Source organism: Vigna unguiculata, chromosome 1 (assembly GCF_037176805.1).
Source record: "Vigna unguiculata cultivar grain cowpea cultivar isolate G323 ecotype 2 chromosome 1, ASM3717680v1, whole genome shotgun sequence".
Taxonomy (NCBI): Eukaryota; Viridiplantae; Streptophyta; class Magnoliopsida; order Fabales; family Fabaceae; genus Vigna; species Vigna unguiculata.
Window position 1 is genome coordinate 10,346,847 of NC_140792.1, and position 15,861 is coordinate 10,362,707.

General features: G+C 25.8%; 1 protein-coding gene across 1 annotated transcript; it reads left to right on the plus strand.

Moving 5' to 3' along the window:
* The first annotated feature begins 343 nt into the window (after positions 1 to 343).
* LOC114177203 (uncharacterized) lies at positions 344 to 2,204 on the plus strand. Its single transcript, XM_028062464.2, has 2 exons — positions 344 to 812; positions 1,518 to 2,204. Exons 1-2 carry the CDS (start codon positions 520 to 522, stop codon positions 1,996 to 1,998), a joined length of 774 nt encoding a protein of 257 aa, XP_027918265.1. The 5' UTR covers positions 344 to 519; the 3' UTR covers positions 1,999 to 2,204.
* The last annotated feature ends 13,657 nt before the right edge of the window (positions 2,205 to 15,861 follow it).

Sequence of the window (15,861 nt, forward strand, 5' to 3'; positions counted from 1 at the left end):
ACCAAAACTGTGGATCTAAAATTACAACTTAGTCTAAATTTTAAAATAAAATAAACTCAAAATTATCAAATAAGGTATGAATGTATATAACTAGGCAGAACAGTACATTTTTAACACATATTTTTACTAATTAAAATTTATTAAAAACAATAGATATCGTTGAGTAAAAACAACCCAAATGTATAAATTCCAAAAACATAAATAATGTGTCAATACCCACGTGCCATTCCAATATATCCTTTTTGAAATAAATTATTAGATTATTACAAAATACGAGGGTGAAAGCTCAAAATCGGCAACATTTGTATTCATCTAAATTTCATGGCTACGTTGGAAGCCACAAACTCCAAAGCAAACATCGAAATTAACAACAGCCTCAATTTGCATCATCAAACTCTCACACACACAAATCCCTCTTCTCTCTCAAACACACACAAATCTCTGTTCTTTCTAACACAGAGACAAATGAAAAGCTAACAATATCTTTAGCAACAAAACCATTGAGAATTACTCAAAGCCATGGCTTTTCTCCTTCCCAACCTTCAACCTTCCCTCTTAGCCCAATCCAAATCCAAAGACAAATCAAACCTTCACCAAAACCAAACTCTCTCACCTCAAAAACCCACTTCTCACTTCCCCCTATCTTCTTCCTCTCTCCATGCTTCCACTGCACAAGTTGCACAGCTCAGCACAACACAAGACAATAAGCACCCAAAGGATGAATTCTACCTCAACCTTGGTCTTGCTGTCAGGACCATACGTGAGGACCTTCCTTTGATCTTCATCAAAGACCTTAACTATGACATTTATAGGTATCTTTCTCACCCCATGTGCCCTTCTCTTCACTTTCTTTGGTCTCTGCTGGTTTTTTCCCCCACTTTTAGACACGATTCAAATAGAGTACTCATCCCTTTGTAAATATAATTGTCAATTGAAATTTTCTTTCGTTCTTCATATTGCTCGTTAAATTTGGTTTTGGTTAGCCACATAAAATGCTAAATTTGAAGGATTCTTGAGAAAGGATGAAAGAAGTAATCTCAGTTGCTAACAAAAAATCATCATTTAATTTTGTGTGGATGTATATAACAAACCCTAAATGCATTTTTATATACCATTGCAAAGACAACCATGCTTGTTTACTCTCACTTTTTTCATTTTCTAGAATTGGATACAATTAATGTGGTTTTCTTCCCTTGTTTTTTATATATATTGAGTAGCTTGTTAGAGAAAAAAAAAAGCAGGGGATTAAAACTGAACAGTGAAGCATTTTGCAATATTAGTTGAAGGGCAAAAGGTCCAACAAAATGTATACATCAGAAAAGTTATCACAATTATATATACTGCATGCTTGGAAGGGGGGTTCCTTGTCAAAACTTTTATGGAATTCCAAAAGTAATCCAAATATATAGCTAAAACTGTTATAGGTGTAATGTGATGTATCTGAGTTATATCCTTTTTCTTCTATTGAATGTTATTACTATTTTAAGGAGGTTTTCACTAAGATTTGGTAATTTCAGGGATGACATAACATTCATGGACCCCATGAACACATTTACAGGGATTGATAATTACAAATTGATCTTCTGGGCATTGAGGTTTCACGGCAAAATCTTGTTTCATGAGATTGCACTTGATGTGTACAGGGTGTGGCAGCCTTCAGAGAATGTGATATTGGTGAGGTGGAACCTTAGGGGAGTGCCAAGGGTTCCATGGGAAGCCAAAGGAGAGTTTCAGGGCACTTCAAGGTACAAATTGGACAGAAATGGCAAAATTTATGAACACAAAGTTGATAACTTGGCATTCAATTTCCCACAGAACATTAAACCAGTTTCAGTTTTGGATTTGGTAAGAGCAAGCCCTGCAAGTCCAAATCCTACATATTTGTGGGGTCCTGTTGACTCCTACTCTTCATGGATAGCCTTTTACAAGGCTGTTAGGGAGACATTGGATCAAGAAGGGAGTTTGCTCCTACAAGATGGTTTAGCTACATGTTCATAGCTAGGTATAAATATGATGAATATTTGTTCTGCTGCATAAAGTGGTTTATCTTCAAGGAAAAGAGTGTATATAGATAGGCAGGGATGAAAAAAATGAAAACTTTGTTGTTTGGAGGAAATGGGGATTCATATGTTTTGTTAGCTTATACAAATGATGATATATATCTATTGCAGTTATCGTCTGAAATTCTAATTTCTTTTGGACTATTATTGGTCTGATGCATACACCAGATTTCATTCTCCACGTGAACGTAGACCACACTCGGTTGCTTTTAATTGACAAAGAACTCGTATACCTACTTTTGACAATAATAAAACCTAAAGCAGTATCCACATTTTTGGAATTGTGTATAAAATATTATAACAATTGAGTGTTTTCATCTCAGTTGTAAACATAATGTTTGAACGAAGAGTGTGCATTTGTAACCTAGAAGTGAAAAATGTTACTTGGGCTCAACAAATGTAATGAGTGGAATGGCTATGATAGTCCTCAACACATCAAAATGTAAGTCATGTTAGTCCCAAGGACATAAAAAAGTGTTTTTTTAGTACATGAAGTGATTTGAAGTTAGTGAGAACGTTCGAACAGTGGATATTTTCTTGTAACAAAATGTAATTAAAAGTAACTCTATCATTTACATTCGTTTTAACTTCGGCGAATATGGTCTGCGGAGGATTTTTAAACGATGGGGCAGAGTACAAGATATTTTTCATTTGTAGACAAATGGGTCCTAGTTAATCTTCACAGATATTGTAAGAATAAAGGTAGGATTGGAAATGTGACTGAAAGGGGGTCAAAACAAGGGTATAAACGAGTCCGGAAAAATAGTTTGGTGTAAGAAGGAACAGAGCACTACGTACCACAAGGGGTGATGGAGAAGAAAAGAGAGCTACGTATAAGGGTAGTTTACCATATCTTTATGTTTCCAAAAATGATATGAAAAGGCTATTAGTAGGGATGACAACTAGGCGGAGCGGGGACAAGTTTCGCTATTCCATATTCATCTTGTAGAAAAAATTAATCCTCATTCCCATCCTCATACCCAAACTTAACAGGTATCAAACTTTTGTCTCGTTCGCATTCCCACCATTAGGTAACAAGTATAATCTCATTCTCATACCTGTTTTCTTAATACTTCACTATTAATTTTAATTAATTTTTATAAAATAATAAAAAATTACAGTAAAGTAAACATAATATTATCAAATATTCAATATTAGGAAGATGATTATTTTTTCAATATCAAATACTTTGAAATAAATTATAATTGTTTACATTTTAAATTAGAATACCAAATAAAATTCAATGAGAATCAAAACATTTATTAAATTTGCAAACATTAATCAAACCTGTTGATAAAATTTAAAAATATTTTTTTTAAAATATAAAAGGAAAACAAATATTCAAATTAAAATATATTTTAAATATTTGTTTACTTCAATTTTTTAAATTCTAATGAATCTTTTTTTATACACTAATAAAAGTTATTATACATCACTTGATCAAAATAACGCAAAGAACAAATAATAAAATTTTAACATAGATCTTGTATCTTTTGAACTCCAATATATGTTGGATGGTGATAAAAAAATATTCATGGCAATTACATTAAATTTTATATTATAGTAAATAAAAGTTATTTATACAATTATAGTAAAAAAATTACAGTATGATTGATAATTAGTTAGAAAATAAAAAATAATTAGATAAAATATATCGAAATAGTATTGTACATGATGAAAATAAATAACAAATAAAAATATTAAAAAATTAGCAAATGTGTGTCTTATAAACAATTTGAGAGACTATTAAAAGAAATCGCACGAAGGAAAAAATAAATGTATAATTAAGGGTATGATAAGATGAAAAATACCTTAGAGATCTAAGAAATCTTTTCAAATATCAACATATACTCAATGGTTGAGAACTAAAAAAAATTGTTTTAGCAAAACAAAAAAAATTCTTCCAATGAAACAAAAGTTAATAATAAGTAAATAATTTTTTTATATTACCTAATAAATGGAAGGTTTATACTATTAAACACTTAAATTGAGAATATTAAACATTCTCGCGTGAAAGAAAAATATACAATAAAAAAATATTAAAAAAATAATAAAAATATTCAAATGTGAGACATAAAAAATTTTTAATTGACACACATCATTTTAACATAATTACATAAAAGTTATGATAAAATGAAAAATATATTGGATGTAAATGAGTTTCATGACAAACCAAATAATTAGAAGAAATAAAAAATAGAAAGTATATATATATATATATATATATATAGTTACTTAATTAATTATGAATATTTTAATAATTTAAATAGAGACGGAGATATGATGGGGATAATGTACATCCACATACCCATCCCCATACCCAGTTGAGAAAGTCAAGGATTCCCCATACCCATACCTAGTTAATGCGAGGATTCTTCGTCCAAACGGGGACAAGTTCGGACAAACCCACGAGGGAGAGTTTATTTGTTGTCTCTAGGTATTAGGAGAGAAGAGAAAAAGGCCGAGTATCCACTCACACGAAGACATCCAAAAAAGGGAAAAGGTTGCTACAATAGAATTTAGGTAAGAATCTTACGCAAATCTTAAAACTTAAACTATGGAAAGTATAGAACTCCAACTATAGAATAATCAAAGTAAAGAATAATATGCTAAGAAACATATGTTCAAATATCATCTTGATCCAATGGTTAACGAAACAGAAATCCTATTTTTCCCAAATGACCCAAACTAGGAAAAACTGGGTGGCACTCGGCATTGTGAAAGTGGTGTCTGATAGTATATGAGAATACTAAACTCCCTCTTTAAGCTTTGATTGAATAATTTAACATCTCTTAAGTTAATCTTACTTAAAAAACCTCTTAATACTTAGAAATTTCAGGTTTTTAACTCAAGTAGTATTAGATTACGCAGTTAACCTATGTTTTAATGCTTCCTTAAACTCAATTGCATATAAGTTACATATTTAAATGCTAGTCTCCACTAAAAGATCAATTCCACCATCTAGGATCACCAAGCATGCCACAACACCATTTATCACAACTTTAATATATCAAATAATACAATACCAAGGCTTAACAAATTTAACACATCATCTAATCAACACAAATCAGATTAATCAATAATCACCAGCTCAATATCACACATAATTTTATTCACAACAAACAATTAGAACAAAGCTCAACATGTAAAAGTTAAAATTAGCTTCCATCACCTAACAAGACAGCTCAAGACTACTTTAAGATCCCAAACCATCTTTAAACTCATAGGATGTTCTATCTACATATAGAAACACCACAAGAATGATCATACCATACCATTATTATCATTGATCAAAAGAGACTCACATTGATGACTCTAAAGACACATGTAGACAAAGAAAATCAAGGACAAACCGATTAAGCCAGAAAACAAAGGAAGAAAACCAATTTACTCAATAGGGAGAAATTGATCGGTTAACCTTGTAGAACTTGATGTCCTGATCATAGAGGCGGTCTCTAATAGTCAAACAAATGAGCCAGCAGATAAGAAACTTGGAGAGATGGGAGAAAACCCTATAAAAGTGATTTATAGAGAGACGATTATTTTATATAAAATGAAATTCAACTATAAGAAATATTTATATAGCTTAAACTTTTTATAGTTAAAATATTGTAGTGTTCTCTTTTTATAAAAACCACCAATTCTCTTAAGCCATTTTCTATGTTCTTAGAATAATAATACAAAAAATAATAATAATAATAACAACAACAACAATAATAATAATAATAATAATAATAATAATAATAATGACAATAATAATTATAGTAAATAAAATAATAATAATAATAATAATAATAATAATAATAAACTTATTATTATTATTATTATTATTATTATTATTATTATTATTATTATTATTTGTTGTGTTGGTCCCACGTGCAATAAGGGAAAGAGTGAAAATACACAAAAATCAAAGAACCTTTATGTAGAGGTCAAATTTTCAAGATGTTTTGGTAAATTGAAGTGACATTTTCGTAAATCAAGAAAAGTGATGCAAAATGACAAAAAACCCAAATGACCCAACATATTTCACACAAGTAAGTAGGAATATTTTAGTCAATAAAATAGTATTTGAATGTAAAATGATGGAATAACCAAATGAAAGGGCATCTGTCAAAGTACACAAAAACTGCAAATTTGAGAGAGAAATTAGCGAGGAAAAACATTTTTCACTAATTTCTCACTTTCTAGCGAGGGATCAATGACAAAACAATTTTGTAACTAATTTTAGAGGGATTAACAACAAAGAATTTCGTAGTTAATTTGGGAGGGAAATTGGCTACAAAAATTATTTCTCATTAATTTCTCTCTATTTAGTGAGGGATCGACAACAACAAAAAATTTCATAGCTAATTTGCGAGAAAAATTAGTAAAGAAATTTTTACTCACTAATTTTTTACTATTTATCGAGGGATCAATGACAAACTAATATAATAGCTAAGTTGTAGCTACTTAGTTATGGTTTGAGAAATGTATACTATTTTGTTGCTAATCCCTCATAAAATTAAACTTTTAGCTAGGAAAGGATATTTTAGCTAGTCTGTAGCTAATAAATAAAATTTATAATGAAAAAATAACATCCAAATAGTGAGATATTGAAAAAAATAATATCCAAATGAGTGAGAGACTAAAAAATAATATCCAAATTGAAAAAAATTTGCTTTGAATCTGCTAGGAGTTAACTAAAGATAAAATTTGCTACGGATCATTTAGGGATAAAATTTGTTCTAGATCAACTAGGAATTAGTTAGGGATAAAATTTGTTATGAATACTCCAGGGATTGACTAGGGATAAATTTTGCTATGAATCATCTAGGGATAAAATTTGCTATAGGATCAATTATGAATTAGCTACGAATCAACTACAAATTACGCAAGGATAAAATTTAATGCATTAGTGAGACTTTAGAGAGGGATTTGCTATGAAAATTGTGACAAAAATGACTTTTTTTTCCTTCCCAAAGGTTTTTTTTTTTTTCCAAAATGGGTTTCTTTTCTACTTGAAGAGTTGTTGTTTTTGACCTTTGTCAAACCCCTTATTTATATTAGTATTAGACTGGTTTGCAGCTTTGTACTTGATTTTGTAATTAAATATCTTTAATATATATCTTTTAATCTTTGTAGATTCCACATCTTTAATATATTCTTCAAATATTCTAATTTATAATTGAAGTAACCAACTCAGTGGATAACGTTGATATATTCCTTTAATATTCAGTAATCTCCACTAATTTTGTCGATAATATTCTTAAATCTTTGATATTTTCACTTATCTACAAAATATAAACCAAATATTTATCTTTTCTAATATTCATAAATCTTTGTTTGCCCTCCTTTCTACTATTTCCAAATTTAACTTTTCCAATTTGTGTATAAGAAATCAAAAGTTAACTAGATTTGAGATTGTTCTTTCATAATTAGGATTTAAATTTGAAACTAATGGATAAAATAGAGGCTTAAATAATGATTTAGTCCTAGTTTTGAGATTTTTTTAATTTTTATTTTTTTTAAATTAAAATTTTTTATTTAAAAAAATTCCATGTGTCAAGCCAATATCATGCCACGTGCCAGAGTCAATTTTTCATATTTCAATTTGGTCATAATATTCGTATTTTTTTTTTCAATTTGGTTCTAATATTTTTTTAATTTAACATTTTTGTTCCTCTCCAAATTGAGACAAAATTTAATGTATATATAAATGTTATATGGATATTCTTATTAAAAGTCATATTTTTATTAAATATTTTTAATTTTGAGTTAGAGTTAATTTAAAATTGCCTCTTAAAAATTTAAAAGTAAGGAATAACACCATTAATTTAAGTATTTTTAACCTCTTAAACTTTTAAATTAATGGTATTATTGCCTACTTTGAAATTTTTTGTTTTAATTTTAAACCAACTATAAAACTAAATTAAATTAAAAAAAATGGTGTTATTGCCTACTTTGAAATTTTTTGTTTTAATTTTAAACTAACTATAACTCTAAATTAAATTAAAAAAAAATTATGACCAAATTGAAAAAAAAAAATTACAAATATTAGGACCAAATCTATTACATATTAAGAAAAGAAGATACTGCCAAAATTACTACATTACCCATTGTCTTTTATTGACAAGTGTCCTAAAAAATAATTTTTTCATCATTTTAAAACATTGTTATAAAAGAATTCGAGTTCAAATCCTACAAAAGCCAATTGGTTTTTATTTTTTCATTTATTTCTATTACATATTAATAAAAAAAGATACTACCAAAATTACTACATTACTCCTTGTCTTTTATTGACAAGTGTCTTAAGAATTTTTTTTTTCATTTTAAAACTCAGGTACAAAAGGACCTGGGTTTAAATTCTACAAAAGTTAATATGTTTTTATTTTCTCATTTATTTATGATTTCAACTACAATATTAATTATAAGTAATATTATTATTTGTAATATGTTTATAATTTTTATTATTTGTAATTATTAATAATAATATTATTATTATTCTCGTTATATGTTACTATTCTATATTATTATTTATATTATTATTGTTAATAATATTATTAATATTATTAACAGTAATAAACTTATTAATGTTATTAGTAATATTAGGTAATATACTAATTTTATTATTATATATTATTGATACGAGAAAACAAGTACTAAAAAAGTTATTATTGTTATCATCAGTATTATTATTGTTATTAGTGTTATTAATAATTATTATATAATTATTATATTATTATAATTACTATTGTATTTAATTTAAAAAATGGTATTCCGAAAATATTATGTTATTAACCATCATAATTATTATTATTACTAGTATTTTTTAACCGTGCAACGCACGACATCTCGAATTTTAAAATTAAAAATTATAGTATATTTATTAAATTAATTTGAAATTATAAAAGTATAATTAAGTTTAATATAAATTTTATTTTATAAAATTTAATAATAATATTTTAATTGATTTTATAATAAAAATGTATTTAAGTTATTTATATATATTTTTAATAAAATGTATTATATATAATTATTTTAAATAATATATTAAGATTCAGATAATTAAAATTAAGAAATCAAATTTAATTTTGAATGAAATATTGAGTAAAAAATGTAGAAAAATATAATAGTTGTTTCTCTAATAATTAAAATGATGGACGGTATAGAAATTGTTGAGTAGACTTAATAAAGATAGAAACATTAGACGATACAAAAAAATGTGAAGAGTAAACGATATAAAGCTACAAATGATAGATCGTGCATATAAATGTAATGTTTAATTAGTCAGATAGTACTTACTCTCTTCAGATGTCTCAGTTTGGTACTCACTTTTAAAAATGTGTCAATCGAATCCCAACTTTTAAAAAAATGTCTCAATTAGGTTCCTTTCACTCTTATAAGTCATTTTAAATATCGATACCATTAATGACATTAATATTTTTTTCTCAAAGGGACCTGATTAAGACATCTTTTTCAAAGTTAGGACCCAATTGACACCTTTGTAAAAGTGGTATGAAACTGACATATCCAAACAAAAGTGAGTATTATCCGACTAATTACACCTAAATATAAATAGTAGATTCTTTAAAGATACAAATGTTAGACTACAAACAAAATATAAATAGTAAACAATCAAAACTTACAAAATGTAGACTATGTAGACAAATATAAATAGTACACTATGCAAAAATACAAAGGTTAGACGTTGATAGACTCTTCTATTGGAGTCCTTTTTTTACAATTTTTTTGGATTTTGAATTTCAAATTTTAACTTTGCTCCCATATTTCATAGCTTTTAAAATTTAGAATTTAAATTCAAACTTTATTACTATATATTTTGAATTTCAAATTTGACAATACATATCCTAATTTAGAAAAAAAAATATTGAAATCAAGATTATTAGTGATTTTTATGTCTTTAAAAATTTTAAGAATGTATAATTTTAACTTGTAATGATATACCAATGTCTATGTTATAAAAATTATTTTTTAAATTATTGTTTAAGTTTGTGTAAAATGTCAAAAAATATGTGAAAAATATTTAAAAATTCATATTTAAATTTTACAATTATTTATTTATTATTTTACACCATATTTTAATTATTTTTACTATTATTATTATATTAGGACTAATATGTTAATATATTATTATATTATTAAGAACCATAGATCTTTTGTTCCTAAATATTATATTACTTTTTTATTTTCTATATCATATTTTTAACTTTTATTGTTTTTAATTGTGAATATTAATGTATTTTCATTAAATTTTTTTAATTTATCATTTTTCAGATTTTGATAATATATAAAATACGAACCTTTCTTATAAGTTAAAAATATTTGAAAGTTGTTTAGAGACATTATAAGAATCTATTGAAAAACCTACACTATTTTACAATTTTTTTTAATGTTAAAATTTAAATTTTATTGGTATATTTTTTGTTTAATTAGTCAAATAGTACCACTTTCATTCTAAAGTTTCAGTTTGGTAATTGCTTTTAGAGAAAATGTTACTGTATATACTTCGAATTTCAATTTTCACAATATATGAATTTTAATCTTGCAATAATATTGAAATTGAAATAGTTAATTATTTCCGTATCTTTAAAAGTTTAAAAATTTTATAATTTTTATTTTTTACCTTATATTTTAATTATATTAATATAATTATATTTTATATTTACATTGTTACATATTATTATATTTTATAATATATTATTATATCATTATGGGTCATCAAATTTTTTGAATATTTGAATTTATATATTTTTCTCAGAAATATTAAAGTATTTATTACAAAAATTAACTTTTTGTATATATTTTTCATTTTAAATGTTAAATTTAATTTTTTTATCACATTCTCTTTCTTTTACTGTCTGTTACGATTTCAAATTTGAATAAAAATTTTCTTAATATTATTATATGTATTATGATTAATTTTTCACAACTTAAAAACGATATTATTTTCAATGAATTAATTTTGAAATTTATTCTAAAAACACACGGAAGGAATATATTACCTAATATTATCTACTGCTTGATGTTTACAAAAATCAACTATAACAAAAGTTCAGTTTCGAAGGACATTAAATGAAAAACAAATAGTTTCCAATGTAAATTCAATGTAATGTAATATTATATAAAAATATAAAATGATAATATTACATTAATCCTACATAAATATAAATTTATTCGTAAATTAATATTTAAATTTAATCATAAATGGATATAAAGTTAAGAATACAACCATAATCAGTATTATTAGATCAATCAGTTTTCAAACACGTTAATAGAAGAAGATTTTGGTTTCCAATGCAATATTTTAAAACCATAATTGATATAAAGTTAAGAATACAACCATAATAAGTAATATTAGATCAATCGGTTTTCAAGCACATTAATAGAAGAAGATTTTGCATTTTGTATTAATCATTAGCGATAAATAAAGAAGCATATAACATCTCAAAAAACAACATGATGATATAAAATTTTTATATTTTTTATATACTTAAAATTGATAAATAATATTTTTCGTGAATGTCTTAAACTCTAATTATGTGTTTGATTGATACTTCATGATTCATTGAGTCCCACAAATCATGATTGTTGTTGTTCATAATAAATAGTCATAATTCAAAATGCAAAATTCTTGGAAGACGAAAAAGTTTTCCATTTATTCTTTATATTTGTGACATTTATATTGAAAGACGTAAGTGTTAATTTATAAAGTTTATTCAATAAGCTACGTTAAAAGTTAAGAAGATTTTTGAAAACTGTATAAAGCTCTCTTAAAAAGGTAGGTAGATTTTTAAAATATTTTCCATCTAAAATTTTAATACAATAAATTCAAATATAACATTGTATTGAGACACTAAAAAAGTTGTTGTTTTCTTCATAATTAATGCTAATTGATTATAAAGATGTGTTGGAAGAGACAAATTTTTATCTTGAAAGTAGTGTTGAAAGAAACTGAAAAGTTGTTTTTATTCTCCTCAACATCTTTTAATGTCTGGAAGATGAAAAATATTTTTTGAAAAGTATTAAAAGCATATCTAGCAAGTGAAATATTTTTTGAAAAGTGAAAAAAAAGTTTTAATTTTTAATATAGTAAATAAATGTATTTAAAGTAAATAATTTTATTTGCATTTTTTATTAATAAGAAATTATTAATTAATCAGATTCAAAAAAGTGTAATATGTAATATTATTTTTAAAACAAAAATTAAAAAAATAACTAATTTTGTCTATAAAAAAGGAGAAACTATTAATATTTATATAAAAATATTTGGTAGTTATCATTATGTATTCTTTTAATTTTAAATTATAAATATTTTTTGTACTCTGAAATTTTTAAGACGTGGGACTGGAATGAGGAAGCAAACAAATATATTTCATTCATGGATTTAACTTATTAAACTTTAATAAATACTTATTGAAGCATGAGCTTTATTTCAAATTTGTTTGTTGAAAAATTTAGAAAATTTAGATTTTACCTCAATTTGCATTTATTTTAAAAATAAATTGTAACTTATGATTTCCATTTACTTCACTATTATAATTCTTAAACAGTAAATATTATTGTATCAAAATAACATGAACATTATATTTGAAAGTATTCACTCTCAAAACTACAAAACATTTCAGTAAATATTGTGTAATATTTTGTAAATTCCACACCAAATCCTAATTAATTTATTGTATTACCATTTTTAGTTTAATTTTTTTAAAAAACAATAGTTACTTTCTCTAAAAAACTTTGTAAAGGTTCCTAAAATGTCATCTTATGATACTTACGGCTCCAAAACATTAATTATGAAGACCACCAATTATGTTTTTTTGGAACATGACACTCTCTTACTATAATAAATGAATGTTGTATATTCCAATACATGTCTGGAAATCTGATCTATACAGATGAACCCATATGAGTACCTTGAAAGAAGATAAGTTGTAAACTGTAGACGTAGCAGCGTTCTTTGAGTGTGAAGAGAGTTACCGGTAATCTAAGCGTGTTAGTGATAATAATATTACGTAGAGCAATCATGATTATCGTCTTGAGAAGTGTTGATAACTCTAGACAGTGCAATTAATTTTATCTTGAGAAGTGAAAACCATAATGAAGAGAAATTTAAAAAAATGAAATGTTTCTTGGTTGGCGATTTAATATTTAATATTAAAACGTATAGTAGATGATAGAGCAGTTTAGTCATCATTATCTCGAGCAGTGCGAAATTTAATGCATTTGAATACTGATTGACACGTTGATTTGGAGATAATTCGAACCACTTTTTGAAGGCGTTGGAATACAAAAAGTTTTTTAAATGGACATTTTAAATTTATTTTTCCATAAAAATTGATCTTAAATTCTTCTGAATATGAAAATGGTGAAAAATATTTTAATTATTTTATAACTTATATTATTTTAATAATAATAATTAATAAGTAATAGTTATTGTATTTCACTGACGTTTAAATTTCCAATTTATATGGAATGGTAATTAATGTTAATTAATTCAATTTCTAATTAAAAATAATTTATATTGACTAAAATGAAGTCGAACAAAATCTAATACAAAAAAGGAAAATACATATAATAAAAGAGAATAAAATATAACTTTTATATTGAGATATATAATAACTGCATATAAAATAAGAGTCCAATTGAAATCTTCTTATATATTAAGAAGTTCAAACAAAATTACATACAAAATTTTCAACTTTAATACCAAAAAAAATAGATAAAGAACTTTGATATCTTTGCTTGTTCTTTCACTTTAAACTTCAAAAAACAATTCAAGGTGATCCTTTGCAGACAGTTGATGATCTCCATAGAAAGATCTTAGTTGGTTCCAGCCTTGGGTAATCATTGGAGTGTGAATATCCATGTTGTAAGTAACATGGTGAACATTACTTTGGTAATCAACAACAGTCCATTTAACAGCAAGGTCCTTCCAATAGCGTATTATGAACACTCGGTTGACGTGTCCAAAGTCTTTAAAAGATTAGCCAGTTAAGAATAAAGAAATAAATAAATATAAATAACAAAAATAAATGAGTTTGAATCAAAAAATATACATGGTCTTTCAAAATCATAGAAATGAATCCGCCAACCATTTCTGAAGAAAGTATGAATTGTGGTGTGGGCATGGATTCCATTGCAGGAGAATAGGTTGGTGATGAAGTAAAATTGTAAGAGAAGAAAATGGGTAACCGTAGAAAAATCAGATGTCTGACTTTGAATTGGTAAACATAGGGAATATATATATAAAAAGAATAGGAGAAGTCATAGCTGTTGGAAGTATCCGTACATATTGGACAGTCTGAACTGGTCAAAGTACAGGTTAATAAATATGAATTAAAAAATAATACGTTAAAAAAAAGAATTATGAAGCGTCGTAAAAGTATAAGAAGAATTATTTAATGTAATTTATTAATGTTGATTTTTTTCAGGATGGGATATTTAATATTGGAATAGAATAAAGTTTAATAATTATAACGTGTGGCATATGATGGAGCAATTTATTCATCACTATCTCGAGCAGTGCGAAATTTAATGCGTTTGAATATTGATTGACAGGTTGATTTGGAAAAAATTCGAAGCAGTATTTGAAGGGGTTGGAATACAAAACGTTTTGTAAACGAAATGGTTTTGATGGAGTAAACGGTGATTGAAAAAATGTGAAGAACTCTTTGAAAAATGTCCAAATAAAAACAAAAATTGGGTAAAAATAAAGAGATTTGGTGATACAATGCATTATTAAAAAATACCATTAACGAAAAAAAATGACACAAACAGAGTTTAAGGTAGAAAAATGAAGAAGATGAAGGGTTTGCTTGTAAAAGGTGGAAAAATACAGATAAATTGGTAAAGAAAAAGGTATTTTGATACAAATTACTTACCAGTTAAGTTGTACAGCGAGAAAGACTCGTGCATGACTTTGAAATCTTGATTTGAAGCCTGTATCCAGAAGAAAAATAGTTAGATCAAAGTAGATAAACGGAAAAATAGTTAGATTAACTCTTTTTGGTGTAGAACTTTGAAAAAATATAGTGTATGATGAACTCTTTGAAAAATGTCCAAATAAAAATGTAAATCGGGTTACAATAAAGAGATATGCTGATAGAATGCATTATTAAAAAATACCATGAACGAAAAAAAATGACACCAAGAGAGTTGAAGGTAGAAAAATGAAGAAGATGAACGGGTTGCTTGTAAAAGGTGGAAAAATACAGATAAATTGGTAAATAAAAAGGTAGATTTTGATACAAATTACTTACCAGTTAAGTTGTACAGCGAAAAAGAGTCTTGAATCAGTTTGAAATCTTGATTTGAAGCCTGTAAATAGAAGAAAAATATAAGAAACAATTAGATGAAAGTACATAAACGCCAAAAATAGTTAGATAAAAAGTTTTTATAAACCTGATGTTAAATCTGTCGCAGTGAACCATATTAGACATGTAGCAACCCTAGAAAATACCATCATCGGAAAAAAATAGTTAGATCTAAGAAAATAAAAGAAGAATATGAGTTGTTCGCTTAAGAAAGGTCAAAATAAAAACGAAATCTGCGTAATAAAACCATATGTCGCAGAGAACCATATTAGTTCTGTACAAAAACGAAACAAATAGTTAGATCTGACAAAATATAAGAAGAAAATGAGTTGTTCGGTTGAGAAAACTCAAAATAAATTCGACTTCTGGGTTTAAACCTGTAAAAAAATGCATGAAAAAGTTAGATCTGACAAAATATAAGAAGAAAAATAGATGTTCGCTTGAGAAAACTCAAAATAAAAACGACTTCTGGGTTTAAACCTGTA

What these genes read in the sequence shown, in the direction of transcription:
- LOC114177203 (XM_028062464.2), top strand. Translation starts at nt 520, where the DNA reads ATGGCTTTTCTCCTTCCCAACCTTCAACCTTCCCTCTTAGCCCAATCC. An exon ending in CTTAACTATGACATTTATAG is followed by an intron (nt 813 to 1,517) that starts GTATCTTTCTCA and finishes TGGTAATTTCAG; the next exon opens with GGATGACATAACATTCATGG.